General features: G+C 44.0%; 1 protein-coding gene and 1 non-coding gene across 11 annotated transcripts in view; both read left to right on the forward strand.

The window, feature by feature from the left end:
* The first annotated feature begins 3,350 nt into the window (after positions 1–3,350).
* ATG16L1 (autophagy related 16 like 1) overlaps positions 3,351–23,421 on the forward strand; it is a 65,563-nt gene continuing 45,492 nt past the window's right edge. For 7 of the 10 annotated variants that reach the window (XR_002831692.1, XR_002831696.1, XM_023762594.1 and 4 more), the window contains exons 1-10: positions 3,351–3,674; positions 7,285–7,378; positions 11,840–11,945; positions 13,098–13,171; positions 14,064–14,315; positions 15,273–15,338; positions 18,286–18,372; positions 19,181–19,237; positions 20,128–20,230; positions 23,226–23,331. Coding sequence is in view for 8 of the 10 variants with exons in the window: in XM_023762594.1 (XP_023618362.1) it covers positions 3,560–3,674; positions 7,285–7,378; positions 11,840–11,945; positions 13,098–13,171; positions 14,064–14,315; positions 15,273–15,338; positions 18,286–18,372; positions 19,181–19,237; positions 20,128–20,230; positions 23,226–23,331 (1,060 nt within the window). In the remaining 2 variants the exon portion in view is untranslated. Of the gene's footprint in view, positions 3,675–7,284; positions 7,379–11,839; positions 11,946–13,097; positions 13,172–14,063; positions 14,316–15,272; positions 15,339–18,285; positions 18,373–19,180; positions 19,238–20,127; positions 20,231–23,225; positions 23,332–23,421 lie in introns of those variants that run through there. The other 3 variants (XM_023762603.1, XM_006082661.3, XM_023762614.1) reach the window with 2 other exon arrangements.
* On the forward strand, positions 21,320–21,591 carry LOC111828159. Its single transcript, XR_002831950.1, has one exon.

Genomic DNA, 23,421 nt, shown 5'->3' on the forward strand with positions numbered 1-23,421 from the left:
TCCTGGTTCACAGATGACCATTTTCTGGGGGTCTTCACAAGGCAGGGAAAGAGGGTCTCTCTTACTCCTCTTAGGAAGGGATACCAAGCATCCTATCGGATTAGGGCCCCACCCTTATGACCTCATTGAACTTTATCTCCTAAAATCCCTATTTCCAAATACAGTCACATTGGGGTTTAGGGATTCAACACATGGATTTGGGGACAGTGGGGGCAGGGGGAGAGGGGTGTGACACAATACAGGCCGCAGCAGATGGAGTTAAGTAATTTTCCAGGAAAGATGCAAATGGACAGCTTTCCTACCAAAGACAGAAAGTTCTGTCTGAGAAAGTAGCCTTTCAACACTTTTGTGGCGAAATGGCCAGTGGATCAAGAAGTCAACATGTGGCATTACCAGTCCTTACATGGGCACCCCAGAAGATGCTGTGGCTGCTGACTCTGGCTCCCCAATGTCTTAAACAGAATTATATGCAAATCAATCCATAGGTGAACACTTCCTGGCAGGCATGCTTTAGTCAATGGCTTCCCTGCTGGGTTTTGGGCAAATCAGGTAAGCTCTGGCCTTAGGGCTGCCTTAGGCTGGGTTCCCTAAAAGCTGAGCCTGAGACTGGGGTTCTTGTACAAGAGATTTGTTGGAGAAATACTCTCAATCTCAGAGGAGGCAGAATAGGCCAGAGGAGGAAGTTAGGCAGAACTGTAGTTTTAGGAGAAATCTCACCTCAGCCTGCCCCGTGGGGACCTCCAGACATACTCTACATAACAGAGAGTGTCCCCTGCAGAGGCAAGGGCACAGGGTACCTTTGCCCACTCCCAACTGTCATTGGCTTGGTTTAGAAATTATATTCTCTATTCATTCAAACAATGTTCCCGATGAGGAGCCAGGGACACATTTATTTTACATAAATTGGATTTATACCACATACTGCTTTTATTATAAACATTTTTAACAATATATAATAGTCATTTACCTCTTATTGTTGAAAATATAGATTGTTTTCAACATCTCCATTTTTTCTCCCAAGGTTCTCTATATATGGACATTAGTCCAAATATTTCTTGGCATCAATTTCTACAAGTAGAATTGCTGGTTCTGCAAATTTGTTAACATATTTTCATCATAACATTGTCTGGAAAATTAGTATATTCAACTGTCAAGATCTGATGCTATGTGATGCTATGATCTTTTGAGGTTGGTATGGCTGTTACATTTGAAGGCATTCTTGGAGACTTTCAGAACCTGCTTCTTAATTTTCTTCAGTGTGTGAGGAAGTCACTTCTGTTTCTGATCTCCATGGGTCCTTCCTTCAAGTTCAGATCACTCCGTACTGGCGATCAACAAAATATCCTTTTCGACAACTCTAGAAGCATGACTGTCCTAGTCCTGGGCTCCATAGAAGAGGAAGGGCTTCCATATCTGCTGCTGAAGGATCTTTCTCTGGACTAAGACACACTGGAAGATAAGCCAGTTTCTGATATTCCTTTCCTCTCCTCTGGTCCCTTACTTTGTCCAGTTCCATGTTCATGTACTAAATTCACCAACTTGTGAAAGGCAGGTGAAGTTCAGATGATTTGATTACAGACTGAGGTTTTCTATTCTACAGAGTTGATAGATGCCATCTCCTCCTGAGTCTGTCTCTCCCACCTCCCCTTTCAATATCTAGCAAACGGTCCTTTTTCTCTTTCAAAGTCCTGTTTATATCTTTTGTTACCAGAAAGGGACCAGGCCCAGAGCGGCTCTGCCTCGGGCAGGCCTGTAGTGTGGGGGTTCTTAACTTCGTGCAGGAAAGATTTTACAACATGAGTCCGGATGATTTTGAGAGCACGTTTATGAAACCTGGGGACAGGGCCCTGGTGAATGTGGTTAAGTGGTTAGAGCATCAGCCTGACCACTGAAGGGTCTGAGGTTTGATTCCCAGTCAAGGGCATGTAACTGGGTTGCAGGTTTGATCCCTGGCACCAATCAGGGCGCATGCTGGAGGAAACCAATCAATGTGCCTTTCTTATATGATGTTTCTCTCTCTGTCCTTCCCTCCTTTCCACCCTCTCTAAAAAAAAAAAATCAATGGAAAAAATATCTTAAGGTGAGGATTAACAAAACAAAACAAAAAGTTAAAGCTGGATAAAGTGAAATAAGGACAGAAGAAGCAATGGGAGAGAGCCTAGGCGGGGCTGCTTTGGCTCACTGAGAAGTCAGAGACAAGGGGGCCTTGAAGACAGGTTCGGGACGTTAGCCCAGGCGGAGCTGCCGCTGCAAATCTCATGGGGATCCTTAGAGTTTAGGAGATGCACTCCTGTGGGGGATGGAAAGGGGAAGGAAAGGCCTGACACTACTCCCAGGAGGAATTTAAAGACTGGGCTTTGGGGGAGGTCTTACAAAAGGATCTAAATAGAATATTCATCAGTTTTATGCTGATGTGCCAAATGAGATTTATTCCCTTAACTTCATCTGTCCTTGGGTGTGGTTGGCAAATGGCACTAGTTGGATTTCTGCTACCTATTTCCCCAAGTCGAGTATTTAAGCTATTTACCCTCTGATTGGGGAGAAGTGTAAACCACTTACTCTTAAGTGCCCTTGGTAGGGAAGATAGGACTTCACCACTTACTGATGGCTGAACACTGCTTGGACGTTTACCCGTCTGTCTCAGCTTCCCTATTCCACTTGTCCTGGCTTACTGGCCTGTCTCATCTTGACCCTCAGGTTACCTTCCAACCCAAGGACCCATTTACGGTTAGGCCATAATTTCTAGGTTTCTAATGATTAACGTAGGCAATCTTTTCACACCTTTAACTATTCTTTGCATTTTTCTTCTTTGTAAAAAACAAACAAACCTGTTTACAAGGTCAGGGGGATGCTCTCTCTAAAGCAGCCAGACTTTGGGCAGACCTTGGAAGGATGCTGGGTGTCTAGGGAAAGTTAGGCTTACCATGGGCCAGGCACAGTGCTAACTGCATTATATAGGACTTATATAAAAGGAAGAACCTATATTACAGGTTCTTCCTTTAAACCTCAAGACAACCCTGTGAGGTAGGTATCATTACGATCCCCATTCATCCACAGTTCACAGCTACTATGCGGACCCCACTCAGCTTGTAAACTAAGGAGATGAAGAAAAGGGAGGCAGGCCAAGAAGTAAAATATAAAACGGAGTAAGAAGCAGAGGAAACGTAGGCAGGCGAGCGGATGCAGCCTCTTTCCGGTCTCCTTTCCAGCCAGGGCTGAGCCAGCACGATGCCCCAACGCCTCCCAGCGGCCGCTTCTCTCCCAGCAGTGCTTCTGGCCACGGGAGGGTGTCATTGACGAGCGCGACTGCGTTGGCGCAGACCACGTGCGTGCGTGTGGCGTAAGACGTCGGCGGGGAGGCGGGCCTTCCGGTCCTGGCCCAAACTATTTCCGACAGGAGCCGGAAGACTATCCCGGATGGCGCCGGGGGCGGCCTGCTGGTGGAGGTGAGCGTGGGGCTGCCCGCCTTCCCGCGCCCGCGGGTCGCCTCATGCTGCGGGCCGCGGCCGCCAGTCCCCGCTCTGATCGGCGGCGCTGAGGCGCCCGGGCCGCGTGCACCATGTCGTCGGGTCTCCGCGCGGCCGACTTCCCCCGCTGGAAGCGCCACATCTCGGAGGAGCTGAGGCGCCGGGACCGGCTGCAGAGGCAGGCGTTCGAGGAGATCATCCTGCAGTGTGAGCGGCGGGCGGGCCCCGGGAGCGGGCGGACGGACGGGCCTGCAGAGGCACGTGGGGCGCCGGCGGGGACCGGAGGCCGAGCTCCCGGCGCTGCCCGTGCCTCGGACACCCCAGACCATTTTTTTTAGACCTTCTCTTTCATTTTACCCTTGGGTGTGACTGGAGGGGTTCCTTTACTAAATCGTGCGCTCTTCGGAGGCAGGCACCGTGCACGCTGGCGTTTGTAAATCCCCGCAGCTCACACAGCGCTTGCTCCAGAAACGTCCTGTTTCTCGGGCAGCCGTGTTTTTGAAACGGGCACTGACTTTAAGCGTTAACTCGCGCAATTAACACCTTCTGAGTGTCATGAAATGTTTGGCCTTTCATCCTTTAGACCTCTGTCCTTATTCCAACTTGATATTCTTTGACGATTGAATATTTTGAGGCTTAATATACTTTCAATTTGGGGCAACATAGTTTTTGCTATTACTGAAAACTTCAATATAAGAAAGGTAGTTTCGCCCTAGCCGGTTTGACTCAGTAGATAGAGCATTGGCCTGCGGACTGAAGGGTCCCAGGTTCGATTCTGGCCAAGGGCACATGCCTGGGTTGCGGGCTGGATCCCCAATGGGGGACATGCAGGAGGCAGCCGATCAATGATTCTCTCTCATCATTGATGTTTCTATCTCTCTATCCCTCTCCCTTCCTTTCTAAAATCAATAAAAATATATTTTTTTAAAAAAAGGAAGATAGTTTCCTTTCACCACCGGTGCAATATGAGTAGAAAAATGTACCCTTAAATGCGTTCTAATGAGCACTTCCTAGCTCCCCCCTTCTTCAATTTTACCATAACTGATGACACATTTAGGGTAAGAAATGGGCAGTGTTCAGTCCTGTGGTTTCATCTACCCCCTTGAAGTAAGCCTGACAAGTCTCTCCATTTATATTGATTGATGAGATTTGTAATACTAGTAGTTGACCTGTGTTGAGTTCTGATTGCACTAAATCAATGGTTCCCAAACCTACCTGTACATTAGAATCACCTGGGGATCTTATAAAATGTGCCGACAAGTTTGAGTACTGTAGTCAACATTTGGCATTTATTATTTCACTTAATCTTCCTGAAAATCTTACGAAGCAGGTCCTGGTGTCCATTTTACACAACGCGGAGAGAGGTTAAGTAATCTGTCTGGAAAGGTACAGCAGGTTAACAGTGGGGGCCTAGAATTGAAGGTAGACTTGATGGCTCCCAACTTGGATTTGCTGTTCTCCCTTGGTCCCCCAAGAAATGGCCCTTAGATGGGAAAGAAAGGGAGATGGTGGACCCCTGTTATGGCTTGTACTCAAAGGCCCTGGCAGACCAGTATCATTTCAAACAGCCAGAGGCACAGGCAACCCTCTTACTCAAATGTGATTCCTTAGCAGGTCATCAGCTATTTATTGAATGCTTGTTCTTCAAGAGCTAATGCACATTGTAAGTCAAATTGGGTTGGAGATCAGACTCCACTCCTTACTAACCATTTTTTTTACACTTGCCTTTCTGAGTCTGGTTTGCTGCATCTATAAAATGGCGGTGACGCTTGCTCTGCCTGCTTCATAAAAACAAGGCTGTGCATGTAAGTGCTTTGGAAGCCATGTCCGTAAGTCTATAAATGAAAGATGCTTGTAATCACATTGGCACAATTTGAATGTTTTTCTGCACTTTAAAAATGGGCATCTTGATGGGGTGTGAGGATGTAGAAAAGTCAGGAGAGATCAGTCCTGGAAAGGGAACATATCTTTTAATGAGCTGTGGTGGGCAGAGAATATCTGAGGGGCTAGAAGCGGGTAGAAGAGCAAGACCACCTTTCTTTACGCTGAGGATTGTCATTGGGGAGATCACTTCTAGTTTGACCTTGAAACGGCCCCACTCCTCCTTCCAGCCTTCCCAGTCAAGTTCTGACTGTCCATCAGCCCAGAATCTCATGTTCAGTTCCTGCCTCTGAGCCTGAAGAGAAAGATGAAAAGAGGCTGTGGGAGCAGTGGGCATTTCCATCCTTCTCTCTCTTTTTATTTTTTTAATAATTGGTGTGGGGTTTTTTATTGATTTCAGAGAGGAATGGAGAGGGAGAGAGAGATAGAAACATCAGTGATGAGTCATTGATTGGCTGCCTCCTGCAGGCCCTGCACTGGAGAGCAAGTCCACAACCTGGGCATGTGCCCTGACTGGGAATCAAACTGTGACCTCCTGGTTCATAGGTCAACGCTCAACTACTGAGCCACTCAGGCTGGGCCTTCCTTCTCTTTAGTGAGAGGAACTTTAGGAAGGATGCCTCAATACCGCATGTCCTTTGAAAGACCTAATATTATCACAGGGCACCCAGCTCTGCTGTAACGTTTGGAAGATCTTCTTAGAGCCCTTTGACACTGGTGAATATCCGAAGTTGGAGCCACTTCCCTGTTCTGACTAGTTCATTAAATTAATGTAGATGAAGAGAGTGTTTCTTTTTCTGCCAGTAATTCCATTTTCAGATATCAAGGAGAAATAGAACTCAAGACTCTTATTTATTCATTTATTTATCCTCATTGGAGGATGTGCTTATTGATTTTGGAGTGAGAGGAAGGAAGAGAGAGAGAAACATCAATCGTATGCATCCTGGGGATGGAACCCACAATCTAGGTATGTGCCCTGACCAGGAATCGGACCTGGGACCTTTCAGATGCAGGGTTCGATGCTCCACCCAACTGAGCCACACCGCCAGGGCTGAACTCAAGGGCTTAAGAACCTTTAAGAAAATAAAGAAGCTCTTCTAACAGGAATGGTCACTAGCATAAACCCTATCAAAATTTTGTTCTTAAGCAGTTATAATCTTAGACTTTTAGGATATGCAACAACCCCCATCAAATGTAGCTATTCTGCAAATTCCCCATGGTCACTCTCTTGTTCTGGTTAAACACCGCCCCCCACCCCCACCCCCAATCTGATCTTGCTGGGCCCCATGTGCCTGTCATTACTAACTACAAGTCCGTTTCTACCTCTGACCTTTCTTTTGAATTCCTGCACTGTGTTGCTTGTCACATTTGCTAAGTTCAGATAGGGAACTCATTTTCTCCCTTAAGCTCTCCACTCATGTGTTCTCTGATACAATAGCATCTTCCACCCAGTTTCCTGAGCAAGGAATCTCAAAATGATCTTTGACTTCTTAGGTTTTTTTTTGGTGTCCTTGACCGGAATCGAACCTGGGACCCTTCAGTCTGCAGGCCGACGCTCTATCCACTGAGCCAAACCAGTCAGGGCTTGACTTCTTAGTTTTTACTCCAGGGTAGAAGGTAACTGTGGGAGTAGAAAGCATTTTCCATTGCCTTTAATAGGGAGAACATGGGTCCCTTGACTGGGTTGCCCTTGCTTAGGCCAAGCAGCATCTAAGGAGTGTATGTTCCTGAATTTTGGATAATTGCTCTAGTTGGTGACAAAGTACAGTACCTAGTACTTTGATACTTAATAAAAGTGAAACCATTTATTTATTTAGGTCCAAGTCTTTGTGTGTGTGTGTGTGTGTGTGGTCCAAGTCTTTATATGACATTAAGTAGTAAACACACGTATGTAGGTTATAATAAATAACTTGATTTTCTCTCTTTTGGGGGGTAGATAACAAGTTGCTGGAAAAGTCAGATTTTCATTCAGTGCTGACCCAGAAGCTACAAGCAGAAAAGCCGGACATACCCAACAGGCATGAGATAAGGTATTTTGAAACTATCCTGTGTAATTTGTACCTCTCATGAATTGAAATTAGTCTCAGTTCATTTCTCTAATTTAGAAGCAAACCAAGTACTGTTTCTGCGCTCTAGTTTTTGTCAGCTCTTTTTAGATAAGATTCTGAAGCCAGATAACTAAAATATTTTTTAGAGGTTCTCACACCTACCCAGCTTTAAGGGTTATTGGTAAGATGTTAGCTAGAGAAATTGCTTAAGGCGGTAACTAGGCCAGTTCCTTCTCCAGCCAGTCAGGGTTCACATTTTCTAAATAATCAGACAAGTAAGCATTCCTGAGCAGATTTACATAGATCTTGTTTAATACAGATTGCCATAAGTTGCTTTTTCTACAAAACAGGTCTATTTGATCCTTTTTATTCAGTGTTTTTTCAACATATTTTAGTAGATTGTGAAATTAAACTAACAGGTTGCAACAAGCCTTTTTTTCTTTTAAGAAAGATTAGGGGAAAGGTCTGCGTTTCTATAGGGAGGATGAGTATTGTCTTGTTAAATATGCATATATGAGTTCATGATGAGGGTCTGATGTGTTTACTTGGGTTATTTATGTAAACTATATTTCTTTCTGAGGGTGACGGTCCAAAAACCTGAAAACCAGTCTTCAAAGCAGGGTAATTGGAATCATTCTAGAGTCTTACTGTCTTTTTCCATATACTCATGTTGCCATATTAAATTTGATGGTTTGTATGAGAACGGTAGCCATCATTGCTCTAAAATTCCATTCTTATTTGCATATTAGTTAACAGTTTTAAGAACAAGGTTAATGGTAATTTGGGGTTTTTAAAAATCCCACAAATGCTAGGTGTAGCTTAATACGTATCTTGACTGCTGTAGCTGAATGGGCTGTGTAACTGCCATGCATGTTTCCACATCTGGCCAGATGGGAAAGATGAACAAATGGGCTGGCCCAGGTTCCATCCTTGCTAACAACAGTTCAGCAGAGTGTGCCTGGCTGGACCTTATTGGGGGTCTTCTGTAGCATTGAAAATACTCGGTTCAGTCTTCTAGTCAATTTCAGGTATAGAGAATACCGTTTCACCTTTTCATCTAAAATCAATCGATTGAAAACTTGAAGCATTTTATTTCTACCAGGCTAGACTCTTGGGGACTATATTTCTGTATATATTTTTTTTTCTGACAAACTCATTTGCTTGGAAAGGTACTATAAGTAAATGTAAAAACAATTATTTTGGCTGAATATCACAGGGGTGGTAATTTGATTGGGGGTCTTTCCTTCCCCACAAACGTGTGTCCATTATCAGGCTTCTCCTGACTGCCTGGTTCTTTATTTTCCATGAGTCATCTATGGTTCCTTTTTCCTTCACTGACCTGCCCCTCCACATATAGTCAGTTCCCTGGGCCTGTTGGTTCCTCCCACAGTCCCGAGTGCATCTGTCCTTTATTTTTTATTTTTTTATTTTTTTGCCGTGCCCCTCTCCCCTTTATTTGTTACCTGCCCTTTCATTCCTGCACTGTGACACCTTCTGCACTCAGACATTGTGTGACTGTAGTGTGAGCCAGGTATTAGGGATATAGAGGCGAATAAGTCAGTGCCCATTTTTAAGGAAGTGGGTCTAATGGGGGTGACCAGTTCAAGGGGTGTTTGCTAGTGTGATAAGTTATGCACACAATATGGCTACCTGGGTGATTATGTTTTTAAAAAAATTCAATAGTAAATTTGGAGAACTAATGGAATTTATTAAACAATTTGTGAATCTGGCAACATCCCATCTAGCAACTGGAAGTTGTATAAAATAGGAAGGGCAAGGGATTACTAACAAAAGAAAAGAAAGAATTATTATTCCAAGGATTTTTATCATGCAGATAGCCTCTTTCTTTGAGGAGGGTTCTTTGAGGAGGGAGGAAATGGAAAGGGTCCACCTGACAGATTACCTCTAGGTGTTGATCAGAAACTTTTAAACTGGCTGACTAATATGGGAGAGATTGAAACTGCAGTTAGATCAGACATTAAATGTAGGTTTGGGATTATAGGCTTTTAGCACAGGTGACCCCATTTTGGGCCTTTTGTTTTTTAAGTTTCCTTTCTCCCTCCTGTCTCCTTAAATCCTGTGCATCTTGTCCTTATTAATCTTAAAAGAATTGTACAATTGAAACCTATTTAATTTTATTAACCTGGGTCACTCCAATAAATTTAATAAAATTAAAAAATACTATCAATTATCTGACTTCCCTCTTCAGTGTTTTAATCCCCTTGCTTACTAAATAGATTAAAATTAAACTCTTCAGCCTGAATATCGTGGATTCCAGTAATTTTCCAAGTATGCTTCCTGAACAGCAGCATCTGGGAAATTGTTAGAAATGGAAAGCCTTGGGTCCTTCCCCAAACCTATTCTTTCAGAAACTCTGAGAGTGGGGCCCCATTAATCTGTTTTAAGAAGCCCTTTAGGTGATCCTGATAACCTCTAACTGTTGAGAACCACTGTGTTAGTCCATGGCTACTCAGGAGTCCTTGTAAATCAGCCGGTGGACGTACGGATTATCAGCTCTATCTCAGACCTGTATCAGTCTGGGGTGGGGCCCGGGAGTGTTTAAACATGCCTTCTAGGTGACTCTTGCCTACCTAGTGAAGCACTGTTGATGGACTATTGTTAGGAGTTTGACTTTTATTTTGAGTAAAATTGAAAGTAGTAGGAGGCTTTGAAGTGGCATGAGTGACCTGTATCCTTGCCCTAGTCTCCAGCTCTTCTTTAGAATGCCAACTCCTTTTAAGAGGACTTTTACATTTTGCATGTTCCCAATTGCTCTGCATTAAAATAAGGAGATTTGATAAAGATAATTTCTAATCCACATATGCAGTTAATCACCCAGGCCTGTTGATGATTTCTCATAAGATTGGGGAAGCACTAGGTTGCCTCAGAAGATGAGGCATTGTGTGCTTGAACTTGTGATAAAACTTTAGAGATGGAGGGTGGAATTGGAGGGAGCACTGTGCTCTCCCCCCTCCCACTTTCCCCTCTTTCTATTTCCTTATCAGTGGTGGAGGGGGCAGTTCTCCCCTCCTTTCAGGTGATGGTATCCCAGCTTTCTTCCTTTCCTCCATCCATGTACATTCCCTGGGCGATGGTCTGATAAAATTCACATCTGTAGCTCCAGCTAAGACCCCTTGCCTGCTGCTGTTTCTGAGATACTGTGCAAACACCTGCAGAGTTCCCAAAACTGCATTGGTCCTTGAGGCAATCTGAATTCAGTTGCTACATGTCAGCCTCCAGCTAGAACCTCTTTACTTGAGGTTCAGACTCCAATTTCCACTTGCTTGGTGGACATACCTACTTGGTTATCCCCACTGAACTCTTCGGCCCTCCCCCAAACCTGCTTCTCCCATTGTCCCTCCCATCTTAGTAGGTGACGCCTACATTCTGTCAGTTGCACAGTCCAAAACCCTGGGAGTCATTCTTTATTCCTATCTCTGATACCCCACATCCAATTTAAGGGCACATACTGTCATCTCTCTTCAGAATGGATCTAGCTGGGATCTGACCACATCTCACCCTCTCACTGCTACCACCTTCATCTGAGCTGCACTATCTTAAACCCAGACTGTGGGCTGTATAATAGCTCTAACTGGTCACTCTGTTTTTACCCTTGTCCCCTGCATTCTTCTCTACACCCAGCAACCATAGTCATCCTTTTAAAACCGAAGTCTCTCCTCTGCTCAAAACCCTCCAATGGCTTGCAGTCATACCCAGTAAAAGCCACAGTCCTCCAGCCTGTGAGGCTCTGCCTGACCTCCCCGCTCCTCCCCAACTGGCTCTAGTCACACTATCCCTGGAGAACACCATCTGTGTCCCTCCTCCAGGCCTTTCCAACACTTGCTGTTCCCTCTGCTTAGAAGGGCCCCCACGGACCACAAGGCTTGTACCTCACCTCTTTCCCGTCTCCATTCTTGTGTGACCTCTCAGAGAAGCCTTCTTTAATCACCCTGCATAGAACAGGACCCCTGTCACTCTGTACCCGACTAAGTTTTTCTCAGTACATCTGACCACCTGCCTTTATGTAGTTACTTATTGTCTGTCTGCTCTTAACTTCTTGTCAGTTGCATGAGGGCAGAGCTCTGTGCACTGCTTTCCCCAAGCTGCAGGAGCAGTGCCTGGCACAGAGTTGGTGCTCACATACTTGCCTGGTGAGCAGCCTGCTTGTCTCTTCCATAGTTACCTAACCTTTATTCTGGAACCTACCCTTTATTCCTAAAGCACGTGGTGGTTTGGGTAGTGGTTGGTCTCCTACTTTCTCCATCAGGTTTATGTGGCGTATAACTACACTGGCCTGGAGAGACTGGCCCGCTTTATTGGCTTTGTTGTCATGTTCATGGTTGAAATTCTGGAGTTATTGTTCCACTGCCTGATTGAAAGGGGTTTGATTTTCCCCCCCTCTTTTTTGCACGTTCTCTTCATCTGCCTGGTTTGGGAACTCAGTCCCGGACATGATGGTGCATGGAATGATGGCCAGCTACAGGAAATGGCCCACCTGAAGATGAAACACCAGGAAGAACTGACTGAGTTGCACAAGAAACGTGGGGAGGTAAAGATAGCTGCTCTCCTTGTCTGTTTTCTGCTCTCTGTGGGTCTTTTAGTGGGAGGATGGGCAGGCTGGCTTCGTGTGGCATCACCAGCTCTATCTGTGGGAATGAAACAACGGGAAAGGTGTGAGGGCCTTGTTTCCATCAGCAAGACGGCAAGCCATTGAGATAACTGCCCAGTTGTCATGCTCTAAGATAGCATGGAAGGTACAAGTGGAGAAATTTGAAAGGAAAGTAGTTTTCTGCTTGGTCCACTGAGGATCGAAAGCTTTTTAGAAGCAGATAGCAGATGGGTGGTTACCAGAGACAAAGGGAGGGGGGTGAGGGTGAAACAGGTAAAGGGGTCACTTATATAGTGACGGATGGAAACTAGACTTTCGGTTGAATTATATATAACAGTGATGGCAAACCTTTTGAGCTCAGCGTGTCAGCATTTTGAAAAACCCTAACTTAACTCTGGTGCCGTGTCACATATAGAAATTTTTTGATATTTGCAACCATAGTAAAACAAAGATTTATATTTTTGATATTTATTTTATATATTTAAATGCCATTTAACAAAGAAAAATCAACCAAAAAAATGAGTTCGCATGTCACCTCTGACACGCGTGTCATAGGTTCGCCAGTGATATAATGTTGCACACCTAAAACTTCTATAATGTTATAAACCAGTGTTATGTCAATAAAGAAAATAATTTTTTTAAAAATCTTTTGAGTGAATTCTGAGATTTCAGAAAGAATCGTTAGAATTAAATCCTGAGCTATGTTAACTCTCAATGGTATTGTGATGACACATTATGAAAAAGTACAATAAAATTTACAAATCAGCTGAATTGATCATTTTATCAGCTGAAGAGTCTGAAAAGATAGCTGGGGTGCAGGGGTTGACAGAGTCCTCCGCAGGAGCCTGTCAGTCACCTAGAGCTCTTCTCACCCATCGAGCCTGCCTTCAACGGGGACCAGCCCCCACCATTCCCATGAGCATCCCTGTGGGCCCTTCGGCTCCTCTCCGCCACCCAGCTCGTTTCTTCCTGCCTTGGCTCAACCCACAGGCACCTTTTCTTTCTTAAAAATAATTTAACCCACTGTTATTTAGTTTTCAACTGAGGCTCTAAAATCTCTTATTTATTAAAGTATTCTTCTTTACCCCCCAGTTAGCTCAGTTGGTGATTGACCTGAATAACCAAATGCAGCAGAAGGACAGGGAGATGCAGATGAATGAAGCAAAGTGAGTAGAGACAACACCTACTTTGGGACTGGTCGTGGGATCGGGCCCCTGTTTTATCTACTGTACTCTTGTGAGCAGGGCCAGTGGTGATCAGTGGCAAATGGTAGCCACGTTGGACTCAGCAAGAGTTTCATTTTTGTGCATGTATAGCTTGGGATCTTTTTTCCTGCTCTAAGGATGGAAAAGGCCAGGACAGTGCCCTCAGTCTTCCAGGTTCCCAGCATACTCCTGGCAAGTACCTTTGGCCCTTGCAAATGTCCTTGGGGCATTCACAGTTCTCCCCGTGGCCGCTGGGTATGGGAGCTGGTGTCTTCTGTGGTGGAAATGGCCCAAGATAAAGAGTGTGTGGTCCTTGAGAGCAGGGATGAGTTTGTGGGCAGGATTATTCTTGATTGGAGAGAAGCCTGGCAGATAAGATAAACAGAGACTCAAGCCTGAGTCATTGTGCCTTTTTCCTTAATGTGCAGAGAGGGATATCTAGGGGCTTAGAAAAATGGGGGACTTCCTCAGGCATTCTCAGTCAGTGAATGATAGAGCTGATGGAATACACAGGATTTCCAGCCTCTTAAGCCCCTGTTGACCACTCACATTAAGGACCAGAAGCTTCCTCTCTTCAAATTTTGCTTTTCTGAAAAATGCTGTAATAGTCATTCATTGTCTGGATGAATTTGACCCCTGATGCTTCCTCTCCTAATGGGGTTGTCCTGTAAACCATTGGGACTGGACTCTAAGTGAGGTGTAATAACAATGAAGTCTCCTGCATGGTGCCTGGTGTGATGGCTGAGGTCACTGCTGGTGCCCGAGCTCATACAGCTCCAGCACCTGGCCAGGTCCTCTGGCCCCCAGCGGGGCTCCTGCAAAGTGCCATTTCTTCCCTGTGTTGTGCTTTCAGAATTGCAGAATGCTTGCAGACTATCTCTGATCTGGAGACAGAGTGCCAAGAACTACGCAGTAAACTGCAGGACCTGGAGAGAGCCAACCAGACCCTGAAGGATGAATATGATGCCCTGCAGATCACTTTTACTGCCTTGGAGGAGAAACTGAGGAAAACTTCGGAGGAGAACCAGGAGCTGGTCACCAGGTGGATGGCCGAGAAAGCGCAGGAAGCCAATCGCCTCAATGCAGAGAATGAAAAGGATTCAAGGTACGAGATGTATCCACAGTTAGTAGGTTTCTTTTTTGCTAAAGTGGAACCTAGGTCTTTGAAAAGAAGGAAACAGACCTGGCAGCTCCTACCACAGGGTCGGGGAAAACCAGAAAACATTAATAAAAATAATTTTGAGAGTGGATGCAACTGTTGACAGCATTAAGATTTTGCCACAGACGAGGCTTCTGTGTTCAGCCCTAATCTCATTTGTAAAATGGGAATAATGGCACTTAACCTCAAAGCATTGTTATGAGGATTAAATGAGTTAAAAACTGTAAAGTAATAAAACTCAGCTAGGAACAAGTAAATTGTAAGTGAAGCTTAACTATTATTATTCATGCTCTTGGTATGTCGGTGTGAGGCTGTTTGCTGTAGAAACTAAGTTGCAGCCATGACTAACCCTGTATACACCTTTCTGTCCTGAGAGGCCCTGGGTCCCAACAGGCTTCTCCCTTGCTGGTTCACTGCTTTTCCTAATAACACTAGAGGCCCGTTGCAGGAAGATTCCTGCAAGAATAGGGCTTCCTACGGCTGGAGCGAAGCAGACGGGCTTCGCTCCCGTCTCTGCCACTCAGCTTGTTTCGCGCCCGGCCTGACTTGTTTCGCTCCCAGCTGGTGTATGCAAGTTAACCGCCATCTTTCTTGGCGGTTAATTTGCATATCGTGCTGATTAGCCCGTGGGAGGCATAGCGAAGGTACAGTCAATTACCATGTTTGTCTATTATTAGATAGGATAATCCTCCCTCCAGGCTTTGCTCTGACATCCTTCATAACAGCATCTTTACCAATGTTACCAGTATGGATTTGGGACTTTGGAGTCTTTGCTCAGGGCAGTTGTTATTTTGAATGCACTGAATATTTAGATACATTATTAGAGCTAGTTTATTGAGAGCCAAAGCCCCATGCATTTTTTAAGCAAACATAAGTAGTGGGCTTTCTTTTCTTTTTTAATAGGCGGCGGCAAGCCCGACTGCAAAAAGAGCTTGCAGAAGCAGCGAAAGAACCTCTACCAGTTGAACAGTAAGTAGAGATATGCAATCAAAACTGTGCTCTGAATAATTTTATTCTCTCTTTTTAATATATTTTTAATTTCTATAAAACCATTTTATGGATTGCTGAAAGAAATGTAAAAAATTTAAGGAAGGAAAGAACCCTCATTACCTTCCAGAAAGTTGTTCCTCTTTACACCCCTCATGTGCTGTGAGTTCTAACTACCTGCACCCCTAACTCGTGACAACCTCCCTGTTTTCCTGTTGCTACTGACCCACTTTCTCCCCTTGCTTGGGGCAGTGTTATGCTGAGCAGGGTTCTTTTGCTCTTGGTTTGTGGCTTTAAATGGATGTTTGGGCAAATCCTTGAAGCATAAGTGAAGACTAGGATCTGTTGGAACAAAAGGAATTGAATCAGTTGGAGCTTTTCCTAATCTGGAGACAGGGTGGAGAATCTTCCCTGAGACCCAAAGCTTTGTTTTGAGGTGGTGGAAGCTTTCATGACTGAATTCCTTTTGTCTCTAATTCAGAATGTGTTCTTTTCCTGTTGAATTATATTCTGGAGTATGGCATTAGAATTATCTGGTTTTTAAAAAGTTGCTTGCATAGCCGAAACCGGTTTGGCTCAGTGGATAGAGCGTCGACCTGCGGACTGAAGGGTCCCAGGTTCGATTCCGGTCAAGGGCATGTGCCTTGGTTTCGGGCACATCCCCAGTAGGAGATGTGCGTGAGGTGGCTGATCGATGTTTCTCTCTCATCGATGTTTCTGGCTCTCTGTCTCTCTCCCTTCCTCTCTGTGAAAAATCAATAAAATATATTTTTAAAAAAAAGTTGCTTGCATATAAATGAAGGGGGGTGGTTGAAATTCATTTAGGAGTCACCTAGCAGACAAAGGTCTTATTTTATAGGGAAACAAGAAGGTTCTCATACCAAGCCTTGGCTGTAGATGCAGAATGGACATTTCTTCTGTAATTGTAGAGGTGGAAAATGAACCTGACAAAACTGCAATGTAAATAAATTAATTGACCTGGAAATGAGGTTTGATTTCTTAAAAATTACAGCTTTGTTATTTTTGTCCACCAAAGCATTGATTGTCCACCTATTTGCCAGCCTAAGTGGGTGACTAGGTGTGACATGATTTAGACAGGTGGAGCATCCTGCCCAAGATCACCCAGAAAGGGGCTGAGCTGGGATGCAAAGCCAGGGGTGTCTGTCTCTGTGCTTCCCTAAGAGAGGAGTTTCTGGAGGAAAGGACATTTACATCTTTGAAGGGTTTTGATAACCAATTACCAAACCCTTGTATTTTCTGATGGCCCTGGGCCTTTGTAGAGTTCAGAGTACCTTTATGGCTTTAAAATTCTACTTTAAAGCATTTACATGATCTCAACTCATTTTTGCTACTCTTGCCATCTCTGCTGGTCTGTTGTCACCCTTGTGTGAACACAAGTGACTTCCAGAACCACAACCCAGAAGAAAAGAAAGCCCAGCCTTGTTCTCTTTCTTCAGACCTACCTTTGTTTCCCTGTACATCCTGGCCCAGACTGGGTTCAGTTACACGGAACCCTAGATGCAATAGCCAAGGAAAATAAGTTTACTTTGACTTGGTTTAACTTGCTTGATAACAGGTCCTTACGTATATACTTACCTAATCCAGATAATCATGGAAAAAATCTTGCTTTCAAGCTTCAATGAATCCAAAAATTAGTTGATATAGTCTTGGGTTATTACATTTTATTATTTTACTTCTCCATGAAGATTGAAACTTGGTAGGAGGTCATTAAGACCAAAATAATTACTTGACTTCCCCCTACCAGGAAAATGGGGGGGAGGGCGGTGGATTCCAGAGGCGCTCTTGCATCCATAGGATGAGCAATAGCAAAGGAGTGTGTTCCTATGACTTGATGGCTTTGTGTGAAATGCGTTGGACTCTCCAAATGTCAGGAGCACCAAGGACTTAATTTTTTTTTCTTCTTAATCCTCACCAGAGAATATTTTGATTGATTTGAGTTGGGGGGGGGGGGGGGGAACATCCATGTGAAAGAGAAATCAGGAATTGAACCTGAAACCTTTTGGTGTACTGGATGACACTCCAACCGACACCCGGCCGGGGCAGGAGCACTGAGTAGTTTAAACATAAACTACCCAGAGTGTAAGTGAATTATGTTTAGATTTTGCTTTCCTGTTTTTTATATTATTAAAGTAATATTTAAAACAGTTGTTAAGGCAACTGTTGATTTCATTGCCCTTTTATGGGTCCCTTTGCTTATTCAACAGGACCTTCTCCCTTTACTTGTTTTCTTATACTTTGTAGCTGCCCCTATCTGTGTCCCTTCCCTGTCTCAGGGAACTATTTATTGGTGAGTACGGTCCAGTTGTTCAAAGGCAGGAGGCCTTCAGCTGCTTGCCAGACTTCTGATGGCAAGAAGTTATGTGGTTGTGTGGTTCTGGGCTTAATAAACCATTATTTGCTTTCTAAGTGGGATCTGAAAAGATCAAAAGCTCACTTTTAAGGTTGTCCTCAGCTGAATTCTGGATATGATTTAGACAGGTTGAATGTTTCTTTTAGTATTGTTCAGAGCATGACAGCTCCTTTTTCTCCAGAGAACCCTTAAACATTGATGTCGTAGCGAAGTCACATAAGTGGTATGTTACTGGGAAATGGTGTTGGCATTTGCACAACAGACTCATCATAAAAATCCTGTTGAGCCCAGCCGGTGTGGCTCAGTGGTTGAGTGTCAACCCATGAACCAGGAGGTCACAGTTTGATTCTTGGTCAGGGCACATGCCCTGATTTCTGGCTCGATTCCCAGTAGGGGGCATGCAGGAGGCAGCGATCAATGATTCTCTCTCATCATTAATGTTTCTATTCCTCTCTCTCCCTTCCTCTCTCTGAAGTCAGTAAAAACATTAAAAAACAAAAATCCTGTTGGTCCAGATTGAGCAGAATCAAAGACTCTACCTCTTGCCCTTCTTTCCAGGGATGATGACATTGAAGTCATTGTGGATGAGACCTCTGATCACACTGAAGAGACCTCTCCCATGCGAGCCATCAGCAGAGCAGCCACGTAAGTAGACGGGTTTGGCCAGGAAAGGAAAATGCGGGTGCAGTTTCACAGAGCACATTTGTGGCCACAACAGCAATCTGATGCACCCAGGCCTCTGTGCTGGGGCACTGGTCCTCTTGCACAACCACAGAGATCAGTAGGCTCCTCAGTGACCCCATCTTGCAGTCTACTTAAAGGGAGGCAAGCCGTCCCCTAATGTTGCCACCTGCTGTGAAGGGAAGCAGAAAAAGTTCAATGGTTCCTAAAAAATGACAGTTCAACCTTATTAGGCAGGGTGATTGTTTAGATCAGCGGTCGCCAACCGGTGGTCCTCGGACCACTGGTGGTCCGTGAGATCCGAAAGGTTCGCGACCGCTGGTTTAAGGAAACCTTTGGAGCAGCGGTCACCAACCAGTGGTCCGTGAGGTCGGAAAGGTTGGTGACTGCTGGTTTAGATCATACTGTTTAATTCTTATTGGGATCCAGGATTCTTTTTATTTGGTTAAGCAGGACTGAAAGAATGGGGATTGGATATTAATAGCCAGAAATTATTAGGTCAGTTAGACAGTTTCATTGTCAAAAGCATTATTGCCAAGGAAGTTCATTTAATTCTAGGGAGCCTTGTTTCTTTTAAAACTTTGAGGCTGGGTTTCCCTCCGACCTTCCCACTGTTGTCTGGTGGTTTGTACCGCAATGGGTTTCTCGGCTGGGGTTTGGGAACTCGTGGGAAACATACTCCCAGGTAACCTATTTTTGTGGACTGTTTTATTGATTGATTATTTGGGCAAAATGTTCCTAAGGTTTAAACCTATCCTCCCCTCCTCTTTAGTAAGCGACTCTCGCAGCCTGCTGGAGGCCTTCTGGATTCTATCACTAATATCTTTGGGTAGGTTAGAAACCTTCACCTTTCCTTGTTGATATGTATGTAAATATACCTAAGTATATGTACATGATTTATTATCTTTTTTTTTTTTTAATGTACACCAGAATGTCAGTGGTACAGAATATACAGATGCCTTAATTTCAGCTTTTCATTTAGCTTCTTTCTTTTTCCTCAACTTCCTTTCTCTTAATCTTGCTGCGTGCTGATCTCTGGCCTTATCCTTTAGTCTGTCCGAGTCTCCCATTTTGGGACATCACTCTTCTTCTGATGCTGCCAGGTGAAAATATTATCTACTCTTATCCCAGCATGTGGGTGTGGGTCATTGATAATTGAGCTGATCACCGCTTCACTGCCCTCCATCATCTATGTCCATGTTCTAACCAAGACGCTTTGCATGTTCTTAGGAATGCCGGCAGCCCTCTGAGTGGGGGCAATTAGGTTGAGCTCTGTACAACAGCCACGCTCTCGCCGCTCTTTCTTGGCATGTGTTCAACTTGCCTTGACCACAGTGTATGCTGAGGATGACTGACTAGGCATAGAAACGTCTTTAAATTGTTTTACAAAAATACCGAGCTCTTTCTGAGCTAGCACTTAGATTATGTTCAGAAAGTCTTCAGTAGTTTATGGACTGGGAAGCAGTAGTTCAGGACTCTTCTCAATGTTGAGTTTTGGAGTCCATGAGTTAGCAAACAGGGGAGTACAAGTATGTGCTGCCTATCTTCCCAGTTGTCCTTGAGTGAGGATGTTTCTGATTTGGCCAATCATTTTGTAGTTTGAAGGGTCTAAAAGGGAAAAAAGTTATTGATAAAAAGGTCTTTGACTCCCTTCTGAGGTTGATGGACAAGTAGCCTTGTGCAGTCTTTTCTAATGTTCTCCTTTGTGTTACTTCTTAGGAGGCGCTCTGTCTCTTCCTTTCCGGTTCCTCATGACAATGCGGATACTCATCCTGGTTCTAGTAAAGAAGTGAGGGTCCCAACAACTGCAGTGTGTGTCTTTGTAAGTATGGTTTCTCCCCAAACCCACACCAAGCCTAGTATGGTAACAGTGTGACAATTAGAGGGTCCTTTCTCCTGCTGCAGCTAATAAGCTCTTTCTTGCTTTATTTATATCAGGCCTTTGCACCTGTCTCTGTCTGATGAAAGGGATTAATACATTTTGCTTAGCTTCAGAGGATAGAATTTATTACAGTCACCCTCCGTAATACAGGACTGGCTAAGAGAGGATTGGAAGCATGAGGGATGGAGCAAGGGAAAATAATTAGAGATGTGAGAAATTAGTAATTCATGCAATCGTTGTCACCAGTTGGCTCCAATTTAGAGTAAGAGTCTAGTCCAGTGATGGCGAACCTATGACACGCGTGTCAGAGGTGACACGCGAACTCATTTTTTTGGTTGATTTTTCTTGTTAAATGGCATTTAAATATATAAAATAAATATCAAAAATATAAATCTTTGTTTTACTATGGTTGCAAATATCAAAAAATTTCTATATGTGACACGGCACCAGAGTTAAGTTAGGGTTTTTCAAAAAGCTGACACGCTGAGCTCAAAAGGTTCGCCATCACTGGTCTAGTCCATGGTCTGTTTGGAAGGGTCAATAGGGTGACTATTGGCTTCATGATTCACACCTCTATCTGTGGGGCTTCTGACCATTAGGAGCACATGGTTGGAAGCAGTTCTTGGCAGACGCCATTGTGGTATCAGGTACTGTCAGCTGGAGTTCAGAGCTGGGTCCTAGTACAAAAGGATAGTGTGGTCCCTGCTGGAGAGGCTGAGCAGACACTGAACCAGCGTGGAAACAGGAGAGTGCCTGGCTCAGGGCTCAAGTGAAGAGGGGGAAAGGCAGACAGGAAGAGCAGATCCCAGACAGTTGGGCTGACTCTTGCAGTGAGTTAGAGGAGCCAGCTTTCAGGGGAGAGAAAGACTTGTTATAAAAATGAGATGGGATTTATATGGGGGAGCTTTCCGTTCTAGGCATCAGGAGAAACTTTAGTAATTGGATATTTGCACACAGTGAACTACCTTAGATGTAAAGAAAGTCCCACTGTACTCCTGTGGTTCCCTGGCAGGCCTGGCACCTCACAGAGGTCAATGATGATTGGTAAAAGGTCTGATTGCACTTAATGTCACAGTCCCTTCCTTGCCCTCAGCTCCCAGCAGCCCATTTTTTCCTCCTATCACATTTAAGTCATGTGCATGGGATAATGGAGCAGCTGATAATTGGGATTCTGTCAGTGTGTGTTTCTGAGAGTGGTCAGTTCACAGCTGACAACTATCCAACAGAACCAGCCTTCAGGAGCGTGACGAGGGCAACCATGGGTGTGATGGTGCATGATCTCAAGTTTTCAATCTGAGACCTCTTCAATAGAAACACATATTCTTTTTAAAAGACAAGGAAGGGAATTACAGGAGCTAAAAAGTTTGGTCTCCTGTCATACAGCTTTTCAGCAGTGGACACAGGAGGGATGGGAAATCAGATCACCAAGCAAGGAAATAATAAAGTGATGTTTATATCCAGTTATGCTCGAAATAATATGTTAAATAAGCATCTTTTTCAGTCCCAGGCAAATGTGAAGATCAGATTTTGTCTTCCCAAAATAACCTTTTGGGCAAATGATTGATGACCTGTCTAATGATCTAATGTTTATAATCCATTTTTTCATGGTCTTGTGGGTTTTTTTTCCATTTTATTGTGGAAATTTTCAATCATCAGAGTGGAGAGTAAAAAGAACGTTGGGGTACCATCATCCAGTCTGGCAGCTTCATTTAGCTACGTTTCTCCATCTTACTGTCTCTCCCCTGCACATTCTTGTTGGAGCAGAGTCCCAGACATTTTTTTATCCATAGATATTTTAGTATCCATGGTCTTTTTTTAAAAATATGTTTTTATTGATATTTTTAGAGAGGGAGAGGGAAAGAGAGAAACATCAGTCGGCTGCCCCCTGCACAACCCCTACTGGGGATCAAGCGACCTCTTGGTGCATGGGTTGATGTTCAACCAACTAAGCCACACCAGCCTGGCCATGGTCTTTAAAAAATTTTATTTTATTTTATTTTATTTATGTTTTAATTACAGCTGACATCCAATAATATATTAATTTTATTCAGTATCCAGGGTCTTAAAGAGAAGAGATTATAGCAACAACTTCTGGCATTTTCTCCTCTCAATCTAGGATGGGATGCTTTTTGCTTGGTTTCCTTTATTATCCTGACCACAGATGCCATTTTGTCATATCATGTGTTCCAGTGTGGATGCCAGTCTTAGTAATTTCCCTATGATGAATTTAAATTCTCCCAAAATAACACCAGTTAACTTTTGTTGAAGGTCTTGTAGTCAGGCACAGTCCTAGGTCACAAGACTTCTGGAAGTCCTTTTTTATAGATGAGCAAACTGAGGCTTCAGGAAGGTAAGGAACTTGCCAGAAGTCACACTGCTCATCCACATTAGTGCCCGCATAGAATCTCACTGTAACACTGCTGTGCCTCAGTAGCACTGGCATCTGCTCATATTGGGACTCCATGTTAGAATATCCTTGTTAGGAAAGCCATAAAAGCTTTCTTTATCATGAGAAGTCATGCTGTACGTTAATTAGATACATAATGTGATGTGTATTCATGCAATCTGGACCAAAAGGGAAGCAGGTAATCACATTCTTACTCTAAAGCTATTAAGATCATACAAGAATATAAATTGAAATTTCTTATTCTTAAAAGAAATAAGATTAATGTGACAACAAACTTGAAGCAGTTTACACAGATTTTGAATCCTGAAAGGTTGCACTGTATTTAAATAAGTGGAACTGTTAGCTATAAGAATAAAATGATAGAATCTTAGGAAAGCCTGCGCTAGGAACCCGATGTAGTTTATGATGAGATTCTTCTCATTAGGGATGAATGTTCAACCTCGTGAGACATTCAGAGGGCTCACTGTATTGGGCTGTTTCTTCCTGGGAATGGCAGTGATTGGGTCTGAAAGGGTGCTTGTCTTGCAGGATGCTCATGACGGGGAAGTCAACGCTGTACAGTTCAGTCCCGGATCCCGGCTGTTGGCCACGGGCGGCATGGATCGGAGGGTTAAGCTTTGGGAAGTGTCCGGAGGTGAGATCTCAGAGTGTACAAAAGGAAGCTGTGACATCTGTTTGACTTGGTTTCAGGCAACCTTTGAATTGTTCATCTTCTCAAAGCACA

This window comes from Myotis lucifugus, unplaced genomic scaffold (genome assembly GCF_000147115.1).
Source record: "Myotis lucifugus unplaced genomic scaffold, Myoluc2.0 scaffold_3, whole genome shotgun sequence".
NCBI classification, from domain to species: Eukaryota; Metazoa; Chordata; class Mammalia; order Chiroptera; family Vespertilionidae; genus Myotis; species Myotis lucifugus.